Here is a 25,609-nt window from a genome sequence, read left to right on the forward strand (position 1 = left end):
AAAAAAAAAAAAAAAAAAAAAAAAAAAAGAAAAAGAAAGAAAGAAAAAAGAAAAAGAAAGAAATTGACCTACTATGTATGACTCTAGGAGAACTTGAAATACCCTGCAGTAATCCCATAAGGATCAGCACCATTCAGCTTGAGGAATGAGCTTATGGTAAAGCTAAGCCTAGTAGGGAAGCATGGGTCTTGCTGGGCACTAAGTTCCCATATCTTAAGTTCTTAGGAAATATGAGCACATACTCCTCAAATACACTCTACACCAGAGGACACAAAACTTCTCAGTGGTTTTCCTCCTCAACTCCCACACCAAGGGCAAGCTACAAATATTTCCATTACTGTATAAGTTTAATAATTTTTTGATCAAAGTAATAAAATTCTTTGCTCATTTATTAATATGGAGAGAATTAAACAGTTTCCCTGCATTCTTTTTTAAAACAACCATTTTTCTGTAATGAAAGATACAGCAAGTGGGGAAAAGTTACTTTCTGAATCACTTTATGCAGAAGGGCAGACTGAGGGGTGGCTGAGCCAATCACTGCACTATAAAATCAACATGTGCACAAAAGTATTGAAGCTAGAGTTTCCTAAAAGGTTGACTGAGCTTTAGAACTTTTGATCACTAAAGTTAACAGAGCAGATTAAGAACAGCAGAGTGCACCAAGCCGGTCATCTGTTGGAGGGGGCCAGGAGGTAAAAGGTGTTTCATCTGGGATTTTAGATCTTGGTGCTCCATCCATAACCTGCAAAGGAAAAGTCAAGGTAGTGTTCAGTGTACTACGAGAGTGCCCCTTCCCATTTTTGTGCTTTATACCCACAGCAGTGGGTTCCTTTTGCTGAGCACAGAGTAAAGAAGTCCTTAACCCCTGCTCTCAGGGAGTCCACTTTTGCTTCACAGCAACTGACTAGCTAAGATCACATTTCAGCTGCAATAGTGGAAACCAAAATTAATGAGGGGTTAAGCAAGACAAGTTTATTTCTTTCTCACTGAAACGTCTGAGTGGGCATGGTAGCTCTGCTCTTTAGAAAGTCAAGGTACCACGCTTCCTCTCTCTTGCTATTTCATATGATCCAAGATGGTAGACCACCATGTCCCCCTTCCATCCCAGCTTCAGGGAGGAGAAAGGAGATGATGAAGGAAGCTGCTTCCCATTAAAAATAAGGAAGAAGTTGCATACCCCCTTTGTCTCACATTTCACTGCCAGAAATTTAGTCATATGAAAGGAAACCTAGAAAATGTATCCCCTATTTTGGATATCCATGTGCCCCACTAAATGTTATGGGGCTCTATGAAAGAGAATGGAGAAAGGATATTGAAAAAGTACTGTTAGTCCTCGGCTGCAGCAACTTTATAAATTGTATTTCTTTGATAAATCATTTCATGAAAAAAGTTTGATTTCCTAAATGCCTTTCCATGAACTAGATGTTACTAGAAAATGAAACAATTTCAGAAACATTTGATTATGTTTTGTTAAACCTTGCTAGTTTTCCAACATTTTCTCCCCATACACCAGCCCAGACCTTCCCTTTATCCCCACACTACAGCCAGTGGCTGATGCTATTCCTGTGTGTCTTGGGGAAGGATCTGTCTTTCATTCCAGGTTGATGTCAGTGCCACTTCCCAGTCATCCATCAGCAAGGGCCTGGTGTTAACAGAGCTGGCAGCTTGTGTGGGGATGGTGGACTGTGTCCCCAGAGGGAGGCCCTGCCAGGGGGGCAGAAGTCACCAGGGTGCCCAGAAACACCGGTGTCTTTTCGTGGTGAAAGCATTGCACAGTCATAGCAAATCACTGTGCCAACCCTAAGCATTTGAACATCTTCACCCTTGAGATCTGAAATGAGGATTAGAGAATTTGTTGCATATTGGTTTTCAGGACTTGTGAATATGAACAAAAGAGAATCCACACTCTGATCCTTATGTTTAGAAAAAAAAAAAAAAAAAGGCCGACATTCTTTTATTTGGGGGGAACATAAAGGAGTATTCAAAAAATGTTTGAATAAAGCCCTTCATCGTATTCTATGGCATATATGAATATTTATAATACTTAGAAGGTAGACTAGCAATGGATTAGAGGAGAATATGCTGGCCGGCTGCCACTGTCTCCGGCTGCATGAAGCATGCTGGTAGGCCAAGTGCTGCTGCCATGGAGGCTGGTTCTGTTTCAGATGTACCCATGTTTAGGTGTCTGTATTTATGAATGTGATTTTTGAGGTCATCATTTTCTTAGGAATGAGAAGCATAGGGCAAACCTCTAGACTTCTGGAAGCATTAACAGATGCTAATTCAATAAGGGAGATAAATATTTTGAATCCTGTGTGTCCCTAGGCATGACCTTACATAATGAGCAATATCTATCATCAAGAATATTGTTACAAGACTCATGGAGGGACCTCTGAACCTGTTACCTCAAGCTATGGAGAAAAGAATCTCTAAAAATCTAAATGAGCAAATCCATTCAATTCCCAGATGTCTCCAACACAAAGGAGATCTATGGGAGTACATTCAGAGTTTACTCTTTATATAGCTTCCCCAGGCTAGGCTTAGGCAGGTTTTCCAAAGGGCATCCTTCAAAGCAACACACCATATATAGAGTGTCCTGGAAAAGGATTTTTTACTAGCAAACATAAAGATATCTAGAAAGTTATCCTTGTCCTTCATGAGATTAGAGGCAGTTGAAAAGATAAAATGTGAAATATTAAACACCAACAAAAAAATCAACAACAGTTAGAAAAACTAGGTCACAAAAGTAGTGAAAGACAAGTCAAAAAGCAAAATACAGGACAGAGAAGTTCATGCAGATGTAATAGGTAATCAAACCATGTTACATATAGTAACAGATAAAACCCAGACTTGCTGCCTTATCTCACACCCTGTTTCCTCTGTGTTCAGTCCAAGTTGGAGACACTAGCCTTCTTTCTCTTCCTTCCAGCCTCAGGGGTTTTGCCCTAGCTGTCACCTTGCCTGATATGTTCTTCCCCCAGTCTTTACCTGCCTCACCCCCTTCAGGCCTCAGCTCATGTCCTCTCCTCTGTCATCTTTCCTGACCACCCACTTCCCTGTTTCGCCCACACCCAGCTCACTCTGATAGATAACCTCAGCTTGATAGCTGGGCTCATGATCCAAGATGATCTTGTTTACATCATCTGTCATCTCCACTAAGAATGTAAGTGCCCTGGATCAGGTATCTTACCTGTTTTGTCCACTGAGATTTCTCCAGCACCTACAAGTGTGTCTGATAATGTTGTAAGTAGGCAAGAAATATTTGTTGAATATAAGAATCACCCAATTAAACACCAGTGTCAAGCTTAGGAAGGGCAGTCCACTAAAGCATTTTAAAAAAGATTTCTATTTTTAAAAAATGGAATCCAAGTAGTTTTTTTTTTTTTTTTGTCTATTTTATTAGAAAATTTAATTAACCAAGGTGACCCAAAGCATTTTGCATAACTGAGACTTGATTCGAGGTTACGTTTCCCCAGCCTTCTGGTCCTCTCTGGGTATTATTCTGTCTCCTCTCTCCTCCCCGAAATGCTGTGCCTGTTCTTTAGTGTCCCTCCCCGAGTGAAGATATATGCATATATACCACATGTGACTAGACAGGCACTGAACTGCCATGTCCCATGACCATCATATATATGATACACCATGACCATCGTGCCTGTGTTACACATATGTATCTGTCACATGCCCCTTATGTATTAAAGACCCACAGCTGGGGACAGGGCTCAGGCTCCTTTTTCAATGATGCATACAGTGAGAGCTGGTTTAGTTTCTGGGTCCCTTTTATCTCTGGTCCCTACTGTGCACTTCCATTTGGTTGCTATCATGAGCACAATCTTTGTAGAAGAGAGAATTTATTTTTTTCTATCTTGTAGGAAAAAAAAATTCTTGTCTCAAATATGTGAATATGTGAGGTTGGAGAGAAATAATCAGATGTGATAGATGAGGTTTTACACATGCTAAGCTAGGAATAATTGGCAGAGATGCTGTATTTGATAGAAATAGAGATGGAAAGGGAATCAAATCAGTAGGAATAGAAATATAAGAAGAGAAAAAGCAATCTGGGAAACATTAAGAACAGAAATGGTAAAGATCTTAAAGGTCAACAGAAGGAAAGACAAAAACAATTCAAAGCTGTAGTTAGAAGAGGGCTGAGGTTCAGGAGCAGCTCCTCCAGGACTCGAGCAGAGAGGCAGAATAGCCTGAGCAGAGGGAGGCTGTTCTGGCCATGTCTGGAGTGTAGCAGTGGAAGGTGGCAATGCCTGGAGGGCTGCTGGTCTGACCTTGAAAGGTGGACATAAAAGCCTGCACCTCAGCAGCAGGAGAGTAAGGGGAAACAAGAATCAGCAGGAGCAGGGCAGGAAGGCCCAAAGCTATAGAGTTCTGTTATTGACATCTGGGTGGCAGTGCAGGTATGACTTGGCCAGCCTGCTCCTGAGGGGTAGTGCTACAGAAAGGTCACAAAGCCCCAGTGGGAGAAGAAGCACTTGTAACCCCACATTGGATTGGAAGGTAACTGCCTACATCAGAGCTACAGTAATGGACCCTCAGGCTTGGAGTGCAGGCAGCAGTTGATCTCCCCACCACCACTTTAAAATTTTTTTTTAGTTGTAGATAGATGGACACAATACCTTAATTTTATTTTATTTATTTATTTTTATGTGGTCACACATGCTAGGCAAGCACTGTACCACCAAGCCACACACACCCAGTCTCCCCCCTTTTTTTTGTACTGAACCTTTGGACAGGTCACACAGCATCTCAGGCCCCAGGAAGGACATCTGCTTCAGAGTCACTGTGTCTTCAGCTATAGATATAAATAAATAGACACATGAATGTGGTCACAGAGTTCTCCACTCACTACCTCATTTTCCCCCTGTGCACTTCCCTCCGGAGTGCATGTCCTAAGGGGAATTCATCAGCCATCAATTGGGCCCATCCCTCACCCCAGTAGGCCAGGAACTGCAAAAACATTAATTTTTGCAAACAAGATCTGAAGACCTAGGCTTAGAATTAGTCCCAAGAAAAATCAGTTCAGGTGTGGCGAAAAGGGTTCAGTCTGCCCTCTACACCGACTGGAAGCATCTTTTAAAGGATCATGTTCACCCCACATTCACCCCTGAATTACCGATTGCTGTCATAATGAGCCAGTTGCTAATGGGAGTGTGTGTCATCAACCTCAGGTTTGCTGGAATGGAAAAAAAAGATGAGAAGCTCTACTTTGGAGTAATCAGGCACTTCCCCGGGGCCTAGCATTATAGAGAGTTGCCTGGCCAGCTCCAGGCGGGCCAACCTGCTGTGGCAGGACCTCTGAGCCTAGGGTGTAATTTTTGGCTCCATTCCTGTTGCGGCAGTTGGATAATGAAGCCTACCTCTCTTTAACCTTGGTTTCGGCCAAACGTGATTGAGAACACCAATGAAGAAATAGTCGTCTGCCATCAAAGACAGCACATGGGGCTTAGTCTGCAGAAAGATGCGGAGACTCTAGATAGATTTTAGTAGAGATAAATGTAAGATCCTCTGCTTTGGTCCACAGAGTCAACTTCAGAGCAGGAAGCTGCCTCCACACAGCAGCTGAATGAAGCAGACCAAGAGGTTTCATTCCTGTTAGTTCAACAGATGTCAGTCATATGGGGTGTGTGTGTGGTGGTGCTGTTTTTTGTTTTGTTTTGTTTTTAAATTATGAACTTAGATAGAATCAGCTAAGTCAAGGAACAAAGGAAGATCATTTCTCTCCACTCTACAATTAGTTCAGTCTTAGGCATTACATTGGAGCCTGTCCAGAAGAGAACTAAAGGTGTCTTAAGAAGAATTGTTAAAAAAAAATTTGAACTATTGGAGAAAAGACCTGGAGTAGGAAGATATCTATACGAGTTGACTTTAACTATCTGAAGAACTGACTTCTTAAAAAGGGACTAAACTTATTATGACTCCAGAACTCAGATCTAGGATCAATGAGTGAAAAGTGAAGAGAGAAAGATTTTGACTCAAAATAATAAATTTATAGAAGTAAGATGTCTCTATAAACAAAAAAGAATGTCCTTAGAGGTCATGCAGTCCCCATTGTAGGATACATTCAGTGGTAAGACACAGTTTATAGGCAGGCTGTGGAAGGCTCTGTGCACCCTGGAGATGACTTCTGAAATCTCAGTAGCATATTAAATATTGCATGTAATGGGTGCAAAAAGGTGTGGGTTAAAATATCAGTTTAACCCTTCTATGGCCTCCTGAGAGTGTTCTATAACCATGCACTGACCAGCAATGCTAGCGGGGTTCCCGCGTAGCTACTGTAGGTTCACACCATTAAACACTATTGTCTAGACCTCACAAAGGAAGAGAATGGACCACGTTGTAAAGCCAGATTTGGATTTTGAAGTTAAGCTGAAGTTATCTTTGAGTACAATTAAAAAGGATACGTCAAAATTAAAACCATTGTTAAAATTAATCAAAGATTTAGAAAGGTAGAATGAACTTCAGAGCTGGAAATTACTGATTTAAACAATTGTTCTCACATTTTAAACTACATAATGAGCTAAAAATTATGAAGCCTGGGAGTATAGCTATAAAGAGTAGTCTAAAGCCAAAGTCAGAATGAAATGTTTTAGCTTTCAAAACTAAAAAGCAGAACAATTACTCCCTACAGAATGGTATAGGAAGAGGTTTCTGACCCCTGCTAATTGTTTTATTATTCTTCAGAGGGGCACACTGGCAGCATTTCCCAGGGTTTTCAGTAATTACACTCCATTCAATATCTGAAGAATTACAGTAATTCTACATGGAATATACTTGTGCCCTTCGGATGCAAAGCCTTTCGAGAAGTGAAAAAACAACTTAAAGTAAATTAGCAGGGAAATTATCATAGTTACTGTTTATTTCAGGGCTCCATATATCAGAGGCTAATTATACATTGTATGTTGCATTTTCTTGGAGGTATTTGTAATATATTTTTCATGCTGATCAACAGACGTTCTGGTTTTTAGGATCCTTTATGAAAGTGAAGTTCAAACTTTTTCGATTGCTTCTTTGTGTGTGAGAAATCATCCAGTGTAGACGTGGGTCATGTCATGCTTACAAAGCACTGGTATTCAGCGAGGTATTTTGATGCTCACATGTATATATTTGTAAGGCCTTGACTTTTCTATGTTTTTTTTTTTCCTACATAAGTTTTCCTCAAAGTCATTTTCTTTTACTTTAGTAAGCCAAAGATCTGTGAGAGAAGAAAACAGGAACTGAAATTATACAACCCCTCATAAATTGAGGAGTCTCTTCCCCTGGGTGGAGCCTTAACAATTTTCTGCTAATGTTTCAATTAATCCACTATGTCTACAGAATACTCCATAGAATCTGGGCAGTGAAGGTGTCTTCAAACAGGCCAGGGATGGGGGGCCCAGCTATTGTTAAAATACTGTGAGCAAGAAATATACATCTTGATTAAAAAAATGGTTCTTGGGTCTCACCAGTGTTTTTCCACAGAGATTGAGGATTCTCTGTTTCTGTCCTTCATTTTCATTTTTCTCCCTTTTGTTTAATTGACTTCAGCATAAAGACTCCTTTTTATTCTTTGTTGCAAACAAAACTCTACAGAGAAATTAAGATCACTTGATGACAAAATTAACAAAGTTTAAATATGTTATGATCTGTCCATTTGATGGAATGCATGCTCATTTAAAAAATGTTTTGAAATGAAAATAACATGGAAAATGATCACAATGCAATGCAGAAAATTCAAGCCAAAATAACGTATGTATACACAGTATGACTTTATTTTTTTAAATGTGATTTTACATATTCATTTCTTAAATGCTGGAAGTAAATGTACCAAAATATTAATGAGTTTATTCTGTGAAGTAATATTCTAAATGTTTTTTACTTTGTCCTGATATTTTTCTGGTTTTCTAAAGCATGCATATGTTTGTGTTATAATTAGAAAGAAAGTAAAAGCAAAGAAAGAAGAAAGTAAGACAATCAGGATTAACATTGCAATATACAGTTTTGCTGGAATACTAGGAAGGTCAGAATGCATAGTATGTGACAAAAATTTATATGGAGAGGGCTGGGGTTGTGGCTCAGTGATAGAACGCTTGCCTAGCATGTGCGAGGCACTGGGTTCGATTCTCAGCACCACATGTAAATAAATAAATAAACAAATAAAGTCCATCAACAACTAATTAAAAAAAATTATATGGAGAATACTTGGACTTACCATTCAGTGCATATAATCTAATACCTCATTACTGAAGCCTATTTACTATGAGAAACTTGACAAACTAATCCTCTTTCAAATCTGGGATAGTTACAAGTTCTCTTACAAATTCACATTGGCCATTGTTAAGATGATGAAAACTATTTCTGAGCATTAATTTACAGTCTCAGGAATGCTTTTACATTGTAGGGAAGAAGCAAACAATGAGAACAGAGTTAGGCTATTAATATTCCTTACCTGAAAATGCCCAGTGCCTCAGAATATGGGTGCCCTTTAAAGTCATTAAAAACGTTATACATCAACCAGCTCTTCAGATAGTCGACGTCTTAGAACATCCTGTTTCTGGTGATACCAAGCATAGACAAAATAAATAATGGTTTGTTTTCCTTTTTGGATTAAACACTAAGCTGACTTGCATTTCTGTCTTCTTTTTTCTTTTTCTGTTTTTTTCCTCTTAGCGCATGATTGCAAACACTGCCAGAACAGTGAGGTACTACAGGAGCCAGCCCTTCAGTAAGTTCAGTGCTGCTACACGCCGCAATGGAGATCTTGGTGATTAAGTCCTTTTTAATGAGCCCACTGAGACACTGTAGTAGTCTGGACAGTGTCTGATTGTGTCAGAGGCACTTTGGACCATGAATTCCTTGCAACTTGGGCTTTGGGTTGAAGGACTTTGTTTTGCTGTTGTAAAACTAAAAAATATATATATATATATATATTTACATTGTTGTAAAACTAGAAAACAACCATAGGAATACTATGTTGTGAATGGATTTAAAGAGAATCAACTTGCTTTTTTCCAGTATGGCTAGAAACAACTAGGACACAGTAGCCAACAAAGTGCCTCCAACCAGCTCTCTGTGTGACTCATTGCTTGATGTTGAGAAACTCACAGCAACATCAACCCTTGATGACTCAGTTCTTTCATTTATAAACTGGGGAAGATATTATTTATTGTTTCTCAGGGTGTTGCAAGAATGCATTCATGTTTATAGCACTTTTGTAAAAAGTCCCCTGGCAGGATTTTTTATTTGGAGTATCGGAGGGAATTTGAGGTGCTCTTTGAAAATGTGAACATGTATCACAAGAATTGGTGTAATGCCATGCTTTCGTATGCATAAAAATATTACTAATGATATGTGACAATTGTAATCTGTCAGGAGCTGAGTTGTATCGTAGCAGCAGTGCTGCGGTCTCCTCTGGACTGGGGTTTTGGGTGAGGGGCGAAGCCTTGGCCCCCTCAATCTTGTTTGGGAGTAAGGAGGTGGACCCTGTGAAGTTTTTTGCTAACGTTATTGTATGAGTCATTTGAAGAAATTTGGCTTGTTAATACAATATGATAAGATGACATGTGTCTGACTATAAGCTTACCAGAACCATTCTCTCCCATAGGCACAATGCCAAGAGACTAGAAGGTTCTTGCTTTATTAAACAGAAAGGTTTGCTCTTTACAGTACAGAGTTGGTCCAAAGCCAGAGTTTGGCAACATGGGATACCATTTTTTTTTAGTGTTCAGTGGGGGGAAATCTGGGGCAAGTAATCTTGATAATGGGAGATATTAGACCTTGAAAAAAGTTAATTCAAATGATTGTGCCTTCTCTGACTTCCAAAATGAAACTGGTCTTGCATATCATCTACTATTCCTACGTGGATTCTACCAGATTTAAAATGTCTCCTATCTTTGCCTGTAGTGATTTACTATGTGTAAAAACACAATCTTAAAGCAGTTGTGCAAGTGAAATGAGACTAGATGAGTAATACCACGTAGAAGAGGGGCTTATCATCTAGAATCCATGATCCTTCAGGGGTCCAGGAAATTCCTAAAATTATATGCAAACTCCTGTTTGCCTGAGAGGGTTCATGATCTTCACAGGTTCTCAGTGAGGTTTAAGAACCAAAGAAGAACCATGATAGAATCTGCTTTGTTACATGAGCCCCTTTGGAAATAAATTCTACATTCTCCTATGTCTTCTCTGAGAGAAGTAGAGGGAAATTATTTTTTTAAAAAACTCTCCACTGCATTTGTTGAAGTTATCAGTGACTGCTGGTAAATAACAGCTGCTCAGCTCTGAAGTCAACAATCTATAGATAAAGCTATAGGAATAGATTCATAAACATTGTGGGAATATGTACAATGTAATTACAGTATATTGTACATGTAGAGTACACTGCCAGTGAGAAGCGGAGGAAATTAAGCACAATGTGTTCTGCAGTTCACTGTGGTATTATTTATATGTGATAATTATACTGATGAGTTTCTTCTTACAGCGGGTAGGGGCCTTTGTATCTTCTCTCTGCTTTTCTGTGTTCAGACCTGCAATACTCCCCTTCACTCCATATGCAGATGGCATTCTAATTGTCTTGGGTAATGGTGGGTAGATCTAACTGGGCTGCAGAAAGTAGTGTACTATGGTGGGGACAGACCCCTGGCCAGCAGTCCAGACTCCCATTTGACCACTCTCAGTGTCCAACTAGACCAAAGTCCCCAAGCCATGGGAGGGAGGTAGCTCATGGACCACAGCAGAGGTGTTGGATCAAAATAGCATTTTCCCCTTTTATTTTGAAATGTCACCATTTAAGAATTGAAGGAATTCGCATGGAAAAAAGTTCAGATTTCCTGTTCATCAAAAAAAAAAAGAAAGAAAGAAAGACAAAGAAAAGAAAGATCTAGCAACTCTGGGCACAGATTCCCACAGGGCAGCGATATTTGGGAGCTTAGTAGTCACTTCCCAAGGGACCTATGCTTCCAGTTCAGCACTATCAAGTGTGGCCTTCCTCATTCTCGTATAATGTCTGCACAGGGCTGTGGGCATGGGGTTTTCTTGCCACTCTGGTTTGAATGAAATCAGCTAACCTCTTTAATAGCCCAGTAGCTCACATGCTTGGATCACAATAGAGTGGTAACTGGGTTTTCAGAACAAGCAGCCTCAGAATTGAAAATCTGGTAGAAGTCATAAGTTGTGGTTTTCTATGAAGCTGGACAGTTTGTAAGAACATACAATCTGCATAGCATTGCTGTGTACTGCCTGCAAGTGAAGGGGACACTCATGACCTGATAATCTCTCTGGCTTCCTTCAGTTTGGTCCAGGTGGTAAAGTACTTTTGCGATGAGCTAATAAAATTGTCTTTTGACATTAGCCCTCATCTGGATCAAAAGAGGAAGAGACAGAGTGAGACACAGAAGTGGGCTGGTTAGGGGAAACAGTTTTCATTTGTCAGCAGGGGCTATCAGACAGATGCTCCCCCTCCCACATTTTTGTGCCCTTTCTTCTTTTTTAAAAAAACAATATGCAATACAGAGGGAAATGATCAAAAGAGATGATTCCAGGGAAGAAAAGAAGATTGGAGGATAGAAAAGAGGAGAAGGAACAAGCAAGTAGAAATATTCCAGTGAATGTGGTATGTTGAAAGGTCTTGACAGAACCCAGGAATCTGTGATAAGCATAATAAGTCAATGGGGAAAATAAAGCTGTATCTATATGCATATATTTTGCAATGCCAATTCTCCTCCTCTTCTTCCAACAGATCCTGATGCAGCGCAAGCTAATAAGAACCATCAGGATGTCCGGAGTTATGTCCGGCAATTAAATGTGATTGACAACCAGAGAACTTTATCACAGATGTCACACCGATTAGAGCCCCGTAGGCCATAGACATCTAAAGTGCCCCAAGCAATGATTTGTCTCCAGTCCACAATCTTTCAAAAAATGCCTTTTATGCTACCATTGACTGTATCACCACTAGAGAATTCTACAAAACAAGCAAAAACACATCCTGAGACATCTCAGGGCTGCATTCAGCTTACTGACTACATGAGAAGAGAAGAAATGATTTGACTTGCATAAAGCTTACACATGCTAGCTTGGGAACCCCCAGTGTAGTCACCCTGTTTCATTTCCAGTTGTGCCATCTTCATAAGGCCCAAATGAAGAGCTCAGTAGAAACACCACTGTCAAGGGGAATCTCAAGCTCCTGATGTTTCTTCCGAGAATGTTTACAGTGCAAAATGTGCTACCAATGGGATCCATTTGGACACATCAGTGGTGGTGTAGTTTCATCATTTTTAATTCAACATCTTGATTTGGAGTATGGGGTTTGGGGCAAAGTGTTAAGGAATCTGTTAAAGTCCACATGCTAGGTTGTATTCTTCCATCCACATAATCTTACCTCTTAAGGAACAGAACCTGACCACACTACTATAAAACATTATGGCTACTTATGTAATTTAGAGAGGACTGGTCTGTAATTTCTGAATGATAGATAGAATAATATTTATGTTTACAATGTATCTTTTTTAAAATTTACAAATCAGGATTACTTATATAAGAATTCCAACTCAGTAACACCAAGGTTCTTAAAATTGCCAGTGTTAAGATAAAAAATACCATTTCCGAAGAGCACAATATGCACAAAATGTTTTTCAAAATTAAAATATTTTCCTGGGCATTAAAAAAAAACAAACCTTTCAGCTACAAATTTATTGTTACTGATTTAAAAAAAAATAACATATTTTCTGGATTTAAATGTTATTACAAATATCTTAATTTTCAACAATTGTTTTGCACTTTCAAATAGATTGTAAATAGTTCATCCAATCAATGGTATAGAGTTATTTATTTGCTACATAATAGATATTGTGCCAAATAATTACTTTTTATTTATTTTTATTTAGTATGTAATTTTGGAGTACATTTTTTTCTGTTTTCACAATAAGACTACATTTAATGTGTAGGAATTGTATGTATGTATATCTTCTGTAAATAACCTCTAGTACCTTCATTAAATATACTTGTTGACAAGAAATAGTTGTGTTGTTTTCTGTTCCTAAAATATGGAAGATAAACGTGTTATGGTAGCGTGCTGGATTTCTTTCTTTCTTTCTTTTTTTTTTTTTTTTTCTGGTGCTGGGAATGGAACCCAGGGCCTCACACATACTAAGCACAAACTCTACCACTGAGCTACACCCCTAGCCAGTATTATTTCTTAATTGAAATATAAAATTTATGAAAGTGCACAGTCCAGTGGTATATTTTAGCATATTAACAAGATTATAAGATAATCATCACTGTCTACCTCCAGATTTTCAGCCCTGAAATAAATCTCATACTCATTAGCAATCATTCCTTATTCTCCTCTTCTTCCAGTCCCTGGCAACCACTAATGTGCTTTTCTGTATCTGTGAATTTACTCTGGACATTTCCAATCAATGAATCATACAATATGGGGCCTTTTGTATCTTTTCTTTCATTTGACAGTGTTTTTCAAATTTCTTCCATGTTGTAGCTTGTATCAGTATTTCATTCCTTCTAATGTTCCGGTTGTATGTGGACACCACACTTTGTTCATTCATGATCTGATGAACATTGGGTGACTGCTTCACTTTGGGGCCATTAGAAATTTTGCCACTGTAAAGAGCCTTGGGATTATAGAGCTACTGGTATGGGGTATACTCATGCCATTTCTCAGTGATTTAAGCCCTTAGTGAATATTTCATGAAGAGATTTCTAAAATTCTTTAAATTCTGGACATGCCTCTATTTTTTAATGTCAGCTTTTTCCAGAGCACGTTCCAGTCTATACTAGTTTCACAAGTTCACTTGTGATTTCTCCAAAAACAGGAGCGCAACTTCAAAGTAAAAACAACAACAAAGACACCAAAGATGTAATCTTTGAATGAATTTGAGAACCACTTAATAATAGACCTCATTCTTAGAAAGAATTCTAAGTATTTATTACTATTTTAAAGGCCCTGAGAAGTCCTTTTGGAATCTCTCTTTTTTTATTTTTTTATTATTTTAGTTGTGGATGAACCGTTATTTTTATTTAGGGGAATCGAACCCAGGGCCTCACACCTGCTAAGTAAGCACTCTACCACTGTGCTACAACCCCAGCCCCTTTGGAATCTGTTTTAACATCCCACAATGAAAGCCCACCTTGAGAAATGCTAGAGCAGGCAAATGCCTTTCAGTGCTTATTTACATAACATTCAAAGTCCCCCGGAGCAGGGGTGTTTTGTGCAGTATGATCCCTTCTACCCAGAGGCAAGTACAATCCTGGGATTTACTACACAAGAATAAAAAAATAAAAAATAAATAAAGTCAGAACACATTTTCTTGAGATCATTTTTGTTCAGCATTAGACCTCACTCAGCTTCAAAGTTGTACTATTATGTGTTTCTAGTTTACAAAGATGACAAATGAAACAAATAGCCCATTTCTTGGGCATCCTTGCTCTTATTTTACTCTTCTTTATTTCTACCTTTCTTAAAAGCTGGTATCCCACGTACAGCAGCACCTTCCACCAATTCCATGGTGACTGACACCTTGTGACCTTACTTTAATTTACTTTCAACAGTATTCAAAACTAATACATATTCTCCCGTGTATATTCCCCTTGGTCTTCCAAATGAGAATGATTACTGTACTTAATAAAGATAAGCGATTTTAATTATGTCTGGCTTCTATGAAAATGCATTAAACTCCTTTATTCAAGGTAGCGATGGTGAAGTAAAAGAATTCACATTCTAAAAATGTAGAGTAGTAGCCAAGCAACCCTTCCTGAGGCAGGAGATGCAGTTAATATTTTAAAACTTGCAAACACGCCAAAAGAAAATGAGATGCCTGCAGGGTCACAAGAAGGATAATGAGGTTTGCTGGAAGACGTGAAAAAGAAGAAAGAATGTTTTTACCGAAAGCGCCCAAAGAAAATTATACATTTAAGTGTTTAACATACCTACTTAGCAAGGTCACCAGCTCAGTATACGGGAGCTAAGCTTTTCCAGTAATTTTTGAATACCATGCAGGTTAAATATACTTCTCCTGAATTCAATGGCATTTCCTCTTAAGATATGAATGCAGATCAATGACTACCAGTGTGAGAAAATTAAAAGAAGTGTCATTCTAGTTTCAAACTGCGCTTCTAATAATCATTTTAAAAAATCAGCATAGAATATGCAGTACAGTAAGAAAAAAAAAACACTGCTACCTTGAATAGCTTTCCTTTTACTGTCAATCTAAAATGCATTACATCTCTTGCTTCTGACTAATCTCAATTTGCCTTACATAGAAGAGTGTAGTGTTGAACAGGTCACTGCATCCTTCACTTATAAACTGGAGAAGAACCTTTAACTTAGGTATTATTAATCATTTTGCATTCTCTCAATCCTGGATTCATTATGAAATAATGATTGAGGTGTACATTTGGGTGACTGTCCCCCCAAATCTCATGTGTTGAAGTCTTGGTCCCCAACTGTGGTGCTACTAGGAATTGGGGCTTAGTAGAAGAAAATTAGGTCATTGAGGACATGCCCTTGAAGGGAACATGGGAACCCTAAGCCATTCTCTTTCTCTCTGCTTCCCAGCAGCCATGAGGCATGCAGCTTCCTCTGCCACACACTCATGGTGATATGCCTTGCCTCAGGCTAGAAGGAATGTGGCCCACCAATCATGAACTGAAACCTCAAAACCCATAAGCCAAAATAAATCTTTCTCTCTTAAAAGTTTGTTTATCTCGGGTATTTTGTTACAGTAATAGAAAGCTGACTGATACAAGGTGCTTACTGAGTAAGTGCTGCACCCATTACAGATATATGGTTCAATGATGAGAAAACTGAGAAGGTCCCTATTCTCCAGTATATCATCATCCAGTGGGGCGGTGGTGGACAGAAATTTAATCAAAAAAACGGGAAGAATATGGTGTTAAGAGTATGTGACAAGGGAATTTAGCTTGATCTGAGGTGAGGAAATGTTACCAATGGAAGTGACAGTTGAGCTGAACTCTGAAGGATGTGAATTTTAAGCAGAGGGGGAGGAGGATGTGTTCTAAGCAGCAAATAACATTGGCAGTGAGGGATAGAAAGCTCACTGAGGCTGAAAGGGAACACAGGTGAGTTGCTTCAGGGTGAGTTGCTCCAAGACATACTGGTGAGACAGGAAGAGTAAGCAAGAGCTTCATCTTTTTCCTAAGAGCAGTGTGGAGAGAGAGGAGTGCTTATAGAAAGGAGCTGCACTTTTGCTGGTGAGCCCTTGGAGGCCAAGGGCCTCTATTCTGTTTTTACCGCTGTTATGGTTTAGAGATGAGGTGTTCCCAAAAAGCTCATGTGTTGTAAAATGCAAGAAGATTTAGAGGTGAAATGTGGGCTATGAGAGCCCTTATCCAATCAGTGCATTTATCCCCGGATGGGATTAACTGGTAACTGTTGGCAGGTGGGTGAGGCTGGAGGAGGTGGGTCCCTGGGGGCGTGTATTTGTGGTGCATATTTAGTCCCTGAAGGGTGAAGTTCTCTCTCTCTGATTCTTGGTGGCCCTGTCCTGACCTGCCTTGCTCCACCACATACTTCTGCCATGATGTTCCTCACCTCGAGCACCTAGGAATGGAGCCAGCTGTCTACGCAGCGAGACCTCTGAAACTGTGAGCCCCCAGATAAACTTTTCCTCCTCTAAAATTGTTCTTGTCAGGTCTTTTGGTCACAGAAATGAAAAAAAAAAATGACTAAAACAACCACAATGGCATGATACAGGTTAAGTGTTGGCCATAATGCCTTGACTATTATGTAGGCTTATCAGTAGGACAGAGGAAGGAGGAAGCTGTGGGTAACATTAAAAAGCAGACACAGATATCCATGGTAGAAAACCTCCTCTTTCTTAACTCTATACTTGGCCACTTTTAAATTTTTTATTGTAGTAAAATATACATAACATAAAATTTCAATCTTCTCTGAAGGAACAATTCAGAGGCATTAAGTACTCTCTGGATTTAGCTTGACAGGACTGCAGCCATCTTGAGTTGTGATGGCCATGATTGCTCCCGAGTAGCCCTAGTTGGTTTTTCCTGCATAGTTTCCCAGCACACTATAAATAGACAAAACCATTAGAGTGGTATGTGGAGCTTTACAACTGGACCCTGGCACCAGGAATGTGCCTGAGTCTTTGATACTAGCTTAAGATAAACCAGGCCCATTCCGGTTAGGATGAAGTCACTTCTGTCCTAACCAATACATATGCCCCTCCTTCTGACCCAAATTGAAGGGACCCACTTGTAATTGCTGCTGCCCAGGACCATGCTCCTCTCAGAAAGTCCCCTAATAAATTACACTCTGCAATTCTAGTTTTTTCTGCCTCTTTCTTCAGTCTCCTGGCACCTTGGGCCAGTTCTTACACACTGGGACCAGGTTGCTCCAGAAGCACATTCACTTTGTTGTGCAAAATTGCCACATTCTGTCTCCAAAACTTTTCAGTATCCCAGACTGAAATTCTGTACTCATTAAACAATAATTCCCTATGTCCCCTCCATCTATCTTCTAGCAATATCCACTCTACGTTCACATCTATGAGTTTGCCTATTTTAGGTACTACATATAAATGGAATCACTCAATATGTGTCCTTTTGTCTCTGAGTTGTTTCATTTGGCATGTTCTCAAAGTTCATCCATGCAGTAGTATGTATCAGGATTTTCTTCCTCTTTAAGGCTAAATAATATTCCATTTAAAATACATATTATATTTTGTTTATGCACTGGTCCATTCAAGGATGTTTTGACTACTGTGAAAATGCTGATTTATAAACACGGGCATTCAAATATCTGTTCGAGTCCCAACTTTTTAATCTCTTGGATGTATGCCTGGAAGCAGGATTGATGAATTGTATGATAAGTGTATGTTTAATTTTTTTGAGATTCTGCCAAACTGTCCTCCATGGTGGCTGCACTGTTCTATGGGCTACATTTGCCATAGCCCACCATAAACAGTGTCATCTTCTTGGGGACCAAAGCTGCCAGTGTATGGCACAGCTGCTGGAAGAAGCCATGACTAGGAGAGTATGCAGGTGCTATGGTTGGATGTGGTCTGAGTGTGTCCCCCAAGGGTTCATGTGCTGGAGGCTTGGTCCTCAGTGTGGCAGTGTTGGGAGGGAGTGGAACTTTTAACAGGTGGGACTTGGTTCAAGGTAACTGGGTCATGCAGGTGCTGCTCCAAAATGAAAACGTAGTTCTTGTGGGACCCCAGTTACTTCCTGTAAGAATAAGTTGTTAGACCAGGCATTGTGGTGTATGCCTATAATCTCAGTAGCTTGGGAGGCTGAGGCAGGAAGATCACAAGTTCGAAGTCAGACTCAGCAACTTAGTGAGGTCCTAAGCAACTTAGTGAGACCCTGTCACAAAATAAAAGATTTAAAAAAAAAAAAAAAAAGAGCTGGCGATGTGGCTCAGTGGTTAAGCACCCCTGGGTAAAAAAAAAAAAAAAAAAAAAATGAATGAGTTATTGCAAAAGAGCAAGCCTGGGCCTTTCCCACTCTATGGCCTTCTGTCTCCTGTCTCACCATGTCACATCATCTCTCCCTCTCACATGTGTTCTTGCCATAATGCCATCCACCATGAAGCCCTCACCAAAACCTGGACAGAAGCTGGGGTACTCTGATCTTGGACTTTCAGCTTCCAACAATATACTTGGTATTCAAGCAGGAAGCAGGAAGTCTTCATTTGCTAGTGTGCCCACGGCTGCCCACAGTCCAGGCACGGCTCCAGAACCTTGACCCATCTTTGCTGCCCTGGTGCGGGTGGTTCAGACTCCTGTTGCCTGGAGTTTGATATTACAGGATGGAAGGAGTGGAGGGAACGTTACTGCCCCAGGAGAACAAGGCATGGGAATAGGAAAAGTGCCTGTCTTGCATGGGCTCCTTTGCACGTGTTAGGCAGCCAGAGAAAGTCAAGGATGCTGCTCCAGGAAGCCAGGGTCTTTGTTCCTGGGGCAAATCATATTTGGAAAGATTGGGGCCAGGCCCTTCCATAAAGGGAAGTAAGCCCATGGCCCTGTGACTTCACGGGCACTGGCTTTCCTCTCCAGACTTGAGAAAGAAGAGACGGCCAGGGCATGTGAGAGCTGCCTGATGGCACCCTAGTCCCCTCCCTGCAGTCCCCTCTAGGAGGGTTTGGTCACTCCCCAGTCAGGGAAGGGTGGGAGTAGTGGAATTATCCAATAGGAAGACCAACACAGGAGAAAACTGAGAGCAAAAGTCCCATCGAATTCTTCAGAACAGGTTTCTGCAGCACCTGAATCTAAAAGGGAACCAGAAGACCCTGGTCAGGTCCCCATTCATTCCCTTGGCCAGGGTAGGTGGCAAGAGTCTCCAGTTGATAACATCAGGGATCTGGCAGGAATGGAGGCAAATCCATGACTCCAGGTAAGTGTCCTGGCATTTTGGGACAGAGAAACAGACTGATCCATCTCCACAGCAGGCAGAAGGGCTCAAGATCAGGAGATTCAGCAGCTAGGGGGTTGGGGACAGAAACGATTAACTCGGTACAGAGGTCAACTTTATTAGCAATTCTATCATTTGCTGTGTGTATTAGGATTCTCTAGACAAAGAACAATAGAATGAATCAGTTCTTTATAGTGTATTTTCTTCAAAGATACACAAAAATTTATTATTATAAGAAATTGGCTCACACAATTATGGAGGCTGGCAAGATCTACAGAGTGAACTAGGAGGCTCAAGACTCAGGAGCGCCAATGGTGCAGGTTCAATGTAAACACCCACAAGTGGAGACCCCAGGGAGCTGATGGTACAAATGAAATCCAAGGCAGTCTGCTGGAGAATTGCCTCTTGCTGGAGGTAGCTGCTCTTTTTGTTCTATTATTTAGTTGACTTCAACTGAGTAGATAAGGCCTGCCTAAATTTGGAGGGCGGTCTCTTTTACCCCAAATTCACCATTTTAAGTGTTAATCTCATCCAAAAACACCCTCCAGGTTGACACATAAATTTAAACATGACACTGTGTAATAAATTACTGCAAAATTCAATGACTTACAACAACCTTGAGTTAGGTCATGGGTCAACTGGACAGTTCTTCCAATCAGCCAGACTTGGCACATCAGGGCTGAGCTCAGTCATGCATCTGTGGTTGGTTGACCTGGGATGGCCTCTAGTGCCCAGGAAGCAAATGGATCTGCAGGAGCTCTAAGGGCTCAGCACTTCCGCAGCACTCTGCTGGCCACCGTGTGCCAAGGGCCCAGCCAAGGGTCAGAGGGTGGAGAAATAATTCTGTTCCTTGATGTGTTATCAATCCCGTTGTAGATACAGGGAAGGGAAATTACCACCATTGTCACAAAACCATCTACTACAGCGAGGTAGCACCTAATGGGAGTGGCGGACCATCTTCTGCTCTTGTTTGGCCGCAGTTTTTTTCTGGCTGGTGCTGCTGGGTGTTCAAAGTGCTTCTCCTGGTTCGAACCCAGCGGCCCTGGGGGAAGTGGCACTGACTGGCAGAAAGATAACAGCCTTGCACATCAGACAGATCTGGGTTTTTCTCAGGGCTACTGCAGCATAGTGGCATCTTTGTGTGTATTAGGAAGAGGGCCACCTTCTCTGCAGTGGCTGCCACCACTGCAGAGGTCCCTCAGTGGAGCTGCCCTGTCTGGCACAGCCAGCGCCATGGTGGGTGATAGACCTCGGCTGAGAATTTGGGCAAACCTATTTAACCTCCTGGAAGTTCAATTTCCACATCTGCCAATGGAAGTACAGTCCGTCTCTGTGTAATAGGCTGCAGGGAGGACTAAATGAGTTAAAGTATATAAAGTGCCTGGTATACAGAGTGGTGGCTCTCAAGAAGTACCAGTGCTTTTCCTGCCTCTCTGCTATAATGAGAGGCCACGGTGAAGGGCACTTTAGAACATTCAAGGACGCCTGAGAGTCTTCAGCCAGCCCAATTACCAAAGCGTGGAAAAGGAGAGAAACTTACATGGGATCTCGAAGTCACTGAAATTGGCTTGGGATGCAGGGGAAATTTGGGTGTTCAGTCTGTCAGGAGCTTGTCCTTTGTACCCCAAACTTGCCACATGCCAATTGTGCAAAGTGTCTGCTGCAATAGTAGAACCCAGATACCACTAGATCTATGTAAAGGCACAACCTAAAAAATTATTGGCAGTAGAATAGATAGCATTTCCAATGGCTGGTTGAAAGAGAGGAGAGATGGAAATAGAATAAAAGACTTGTACTTCTTACAAATGGATAACATGTTCAAAAACGGAAGGGTAAACCAGAAACCAACTCCAAGTATAACCAAGGCAGACATTCAGAGATGTCGCACCAAGTTCAACCCAGCTCGGGGGTTCATTTCCATGTTCACTCCAAGTAGCCTGGAAACAATTATGTATGGTGATGAGGCTTCTCCTAAGACAGTAGCTCTTCATTAGTGGTCCTAATCTTCCCCACCTAATACTCACAAGCCATTATAAAATCCCTTCATATTTCTGGCTTCAGAAATTCAATTGCAGGTATGAACCCAAGTATACATTAAATTAGGGATTATCGCTTATGGCACTCTACATGAGCCGGGTGACACTGGGCTGTTTTAATTAAGGATTCGTTTTCAATAACAACATAAGCAAATGAATAACATTAAGTCAACATTGACACAGTTGTGAGTGGGGGACAGCATGAAGCAACTGAGATATGCAGGTGTGTCCCAGATGATGTACAAAATTCATTTATGCACCAGAACTACACATTGTTGGAGCAACTCAATAAAGTTTATAATGCAGGGTATGGAACTCTTTTGAGTACCAAGAGATGCTTGCTGGGAAGAAAAGAGCAGTATGTGTTTTTGTTCTAATTAGAAGAAAAGCAAGGATAAGGAAGGAATACAGAGTTTCAAATACAAAGTTTTCTGAATGTTGACCTTGGCAGAGAATCTTCTGGGCTGTATTGATTCAGTAATCAATGCTTTCAGCCTGTCAGCTGTGCCATTTATTGAACATCCACTCGGTGCTGGTTATACATCCACTGTATTTTATTTTCAACACCTAAGAAATGAATAGTCTTACTCTTTTTTGGCGAGGAAACACTGAGAGAAAGGGCTTATTTTGTCTAAGGTCACCAGCTTAGATAACAGTAGAGTTGAAAATTCAAGCCTAGTTTATGTGACTCCAAAGTATATGTTCTTACCTTTGAGAGGTTGAACTGTCTGCCTATCTTTCTGCCTTCACAATGACGGATTACTTAGGCCTTCCTTTTTTTTATTCCCCCAAAATTTATTCAGTAAAAGGACAAGTCACTTATTTAGATTTCTTTTTTAAACAGATGAAAGCAGACTTAAAAAAAAAAAAAAACTTCTTTGTTTAGGGGCTGGGATTGTGGCTCAGTGGTTGAGCGCTTGCCTCTCATGCATGAAGCACTGGGTTCGATCCTCAGCACCACATACATAAATCAATCAAACAAACAAAACAAAACAAAGGTACTGTGTCCATCTACAACTAAAAAAAATTTTAAAAACCTTTATTTATTTGTTTGTTTGGTTTTATGTGGTGCTAAGGATTGAACCCAGTGCCTCACGCATGCTAGGCAAGTGCTCTACATGGAGCTACAGCTACAGCCCCTTATTTACATTTTGAGGTCACAAAAATAACAAAAAAGAGTTTGATAAACAAAGGATGAGATACATTATGACAAATTATGGCAAGTGAGGTTTTGAGCAAGTAATTTGGGGACATTTTTCTCTAAAGTTTTATCTTTTAAAGAGAAGTGTGTGTGTGTGCGTGCAGAGCCTCTTCAAAACTATTCCATATATCATACTTATGTCCTATATCAGCTATGGAAAGCCTGCATTTTTTCAAGATGTAACATTCTCTGCAACCTCCCTAAGGACTGTGCTCATGTTCAGGAAGAATTCCTAATTATGCTGCAGCTGCAGTTGACATGGTTCATCCCTTCAGCTGAGAGGCTGGCCTCTGTGTGTTTTCACATTCTCTATGCCTTATTTCACTAACAATTGACTCCACCAAAATCAAAGGGTTAGTGAACTATCTATATTTGCTGAACTTTTGTAGGAAATATGGAGAAGGGGCTTTCATTACAGAGTTCCATAGTATTCTATTTTTAAAAAATTCTCATTGGACACGTCTTGAAATCTCGGCTGCCAGTCCTATGGTCCCTTCTTTCAGCTCCTAATTCTCTCCAGCCATTCTAGCTTGCATGTCATCATTGGAGACCCTAAGTCCTGTTCTGTTTTATGACCAGTTTGATTTACTCATAGCTTCTACCTCTAAACTCAAAAACCTCCACCTCAGCTAAGGATGGAGATGGTGGCTGTACGGAGCAATAGAAAAGCAATAGAAAGCACAACAGTTTCCAGGGTTCATTTTCTTTAGAAGAACCTAAATGACAAAATAAATAAATAAATAAATAAATAAATAAATAAATAAATGAACAAATAACAAGAAATGGTATGAGACCAGGTATACAGTGGTGCACACCTGTAGTCCCAGCCACTCAGGAGGCTAAAGCAGGAGAATCAATTGAGATCAAAAGTTCAAGGTCAACCTGAGCAATACAACGTCATGCTGGAACAAAACAAAGCAAAAAACCCAAACTGGCTACACAAAGCTCCTTCTCTTTCCTAAGGGTGGGTGTCATAGTCATATCAGGAGCAGGAACTCTCCTTCCTATTACTTTGCATTTCAGAGAACAGATGGAATGGAAGAAGAAAAGACCGAAACTGTGAGGCTTCCCCCAGCTGTGCTGTGCCCAAACACGCTTTCAACGTCTGGACACGTTTGTGGCAACAGGAGCCTTACCACGTCATGGCCATTCCACTTGGAGATTAATTCCCAGAATACACACTGACATCACTCTTCCTTTCTCTTAAAAGTCCGTAAGTCGTAATATGCTTATTGGGGATAGTTTTTCCCCTGGCTATTTTTGATAAATCCTCAGAGGTTAGCGTGATATTTTTGGTATCCTTCATAATATCAAAGGACTTTTACTAATTCCTACTCTTTCCCTGATCTTTATCTTCTTCATAACTGGTTATTTCCTTAAAGGTCTCTCAAGCTGCAGCAAAATTTTCACTTAAATATCCAGCAAGGTATTAACTATTCCTGACACTTATTTGTTTTGTCACCTCTGGTAGGATCTTGCACATTTTTTCATTGGCCCTATGGTCTATAACTTCACAAGATGAGACCAAAAAAAAAAGTCCAAGGCAAAATAATACTAACTTACCTATGCAAGCTGATCTAACCATGAAATAAATACCTAAGTAAGTAAATACAAGTATGCCTATATAAAACAGATGTTTATTTATAAATATGTGAATATGCACATATAAAATATATTCATATATAATTATATATAAATAAGCATGAATACACATTCTTATGCCAACATACTTATTTGTATTTATTTATTTTTAAGTTCTTATATTAATCTACTTTCTAATATTACAACAAATACCTGAGATAATCAACTTTTTTATTTTTTTAAATAGGTTTACTTTGGTTCACTGTTTGAGGATCTGGTCCAGGACTGGCTTTATCATGGGACTTTATCATGGGAGGCAGCATGACATGGCAGAAGCACACTGCAGAGAAAAACTCCTTTCTTCATGGCTGGGATGGGAAAATGCAAAAGAGGAAAGGGCTGGGGTCCCATGCAGGCCCACCAGGCCCCACCTCTCAAAGTTCCCACCACCTCCAAATAGCACCTACCTGGGGACCAAACTTTCAGCTCATGGACCTGTGAAGGATACTTCAGGTCCAAATCATAGCAGTTATCCTCAAGTAATCCTGAAAAAGAAAAAAAAAAAAGTTATCCTAAAGTAATCCTGCTGGTCATTGGAGATTTATTGGAGATTTCCATTAAGTCTCCCTATTCAGGGAAGGGTCCTATAAGAGAAAAATCTATTTCACAATATAACAGAGAAAATCCATGCCAGCTACCTAAAATAGTCAATATAATTCTTCATTCTTATATGTAAACAATAACAAGCAGTCACCAGAGATGTCTTAGAAAATTACTACAACAAAATAAAAAATAGAAATTCAAAGAAAAAAGCTGACTCCAGAAGAAACAAATAATTTAGGTAGCCAAAAAAAAAAAAAAAACCCAAAAATATCAGATATTTAGCACTTGAAATATGAGCGATTATAACAACAATAATAGCTGGCATTACTGAACACTAACTCTGGACCAGGTTTTATTGTAAGTGTTATACATGTATTGACTTATTTAACACAAATAAAAACATGAATACTGTCCTCATTTTATGGATGAAGAAACTGAGGTTCAGAGAGGCTAAGTAAAATATGCATGAAAATGCACATTTTTTCATTGGCCCTATGGTCTATGTAAGGTCACACAATTCATAAGTAGCAAACTCAGGTCTCCATCCAGGCCTATCTAATTCCAAAGCCATGTGTTTAGTCCTTACTCTATAATGCCTTCAGTTTTTATTTTTCCATTTTAGACACTCAATGCCTTCACTAAAATTTGTCTTCAGGATTCCATCTTATTACAAGGTCACTTGTAATAAGATCACTCCAGATTTATCCTGACCTGCCTAGAACACTGGAATAGGGTAAGAGCTTGAATTCAGTCCCATTGACTTTTACGTTTAAAGAGAAAACTACTCAGAAGCCCA

At 40.0% G+C, this 25,609-nt stretch overlaps 1 protein-coding gene across 14 annotated transcripts in view; it reads left to right on the top strand.

Annotated features, from left to right (window-relative positions):
- Positions 1-13,003, top strand: part of Rapgef4 (Rap guanine nucleotide exchange factor 4) — a 281,593-nt gene extending 268,590 nt beyond the window's left edge. For 11 of the 14 annotated variants that reach the window (XM_048812490.1, XM_048812492.1, XM_048812495.1 and 8 more), the window contains 2 exons: positions 8,659-8,752; positions 11,726-13,003. In XM_048812490.1, coding sequence (XP_048668447.1) covers positions 8,659-8,752; positions 11,726-11,853 — 222 coding nt within the window. In that variant the 3' untranslated portion in view covers positions 11,854-13,003. The remainder of the gene's footprint in view (positions 1-8,658; positions 8,753-11,725) is intronic. The other 3 variants (XM_048812493.1, XM_048812491.1, XM_015479323.2) reach the window with 1 other exon arrangement.
- Positions 13,004-25,609: the final 12,606 nt, after the last annotated feature.

The sequence above is a fragment of the Marmota marmota genome, unplaced genomic scaffold (assembly GCF_001458135.2).
Source record: "Marmota marmota marmota unplaced genomic scaffold, marMar, whole genome shotgun sequence".
NCBI classification, from domain to species: domain Eukaryota; kingdom Metazoa; phylum Chordata; class Mammalia; order Rodentia; family Sciuridae; genus Marmota; species Marmota marmota.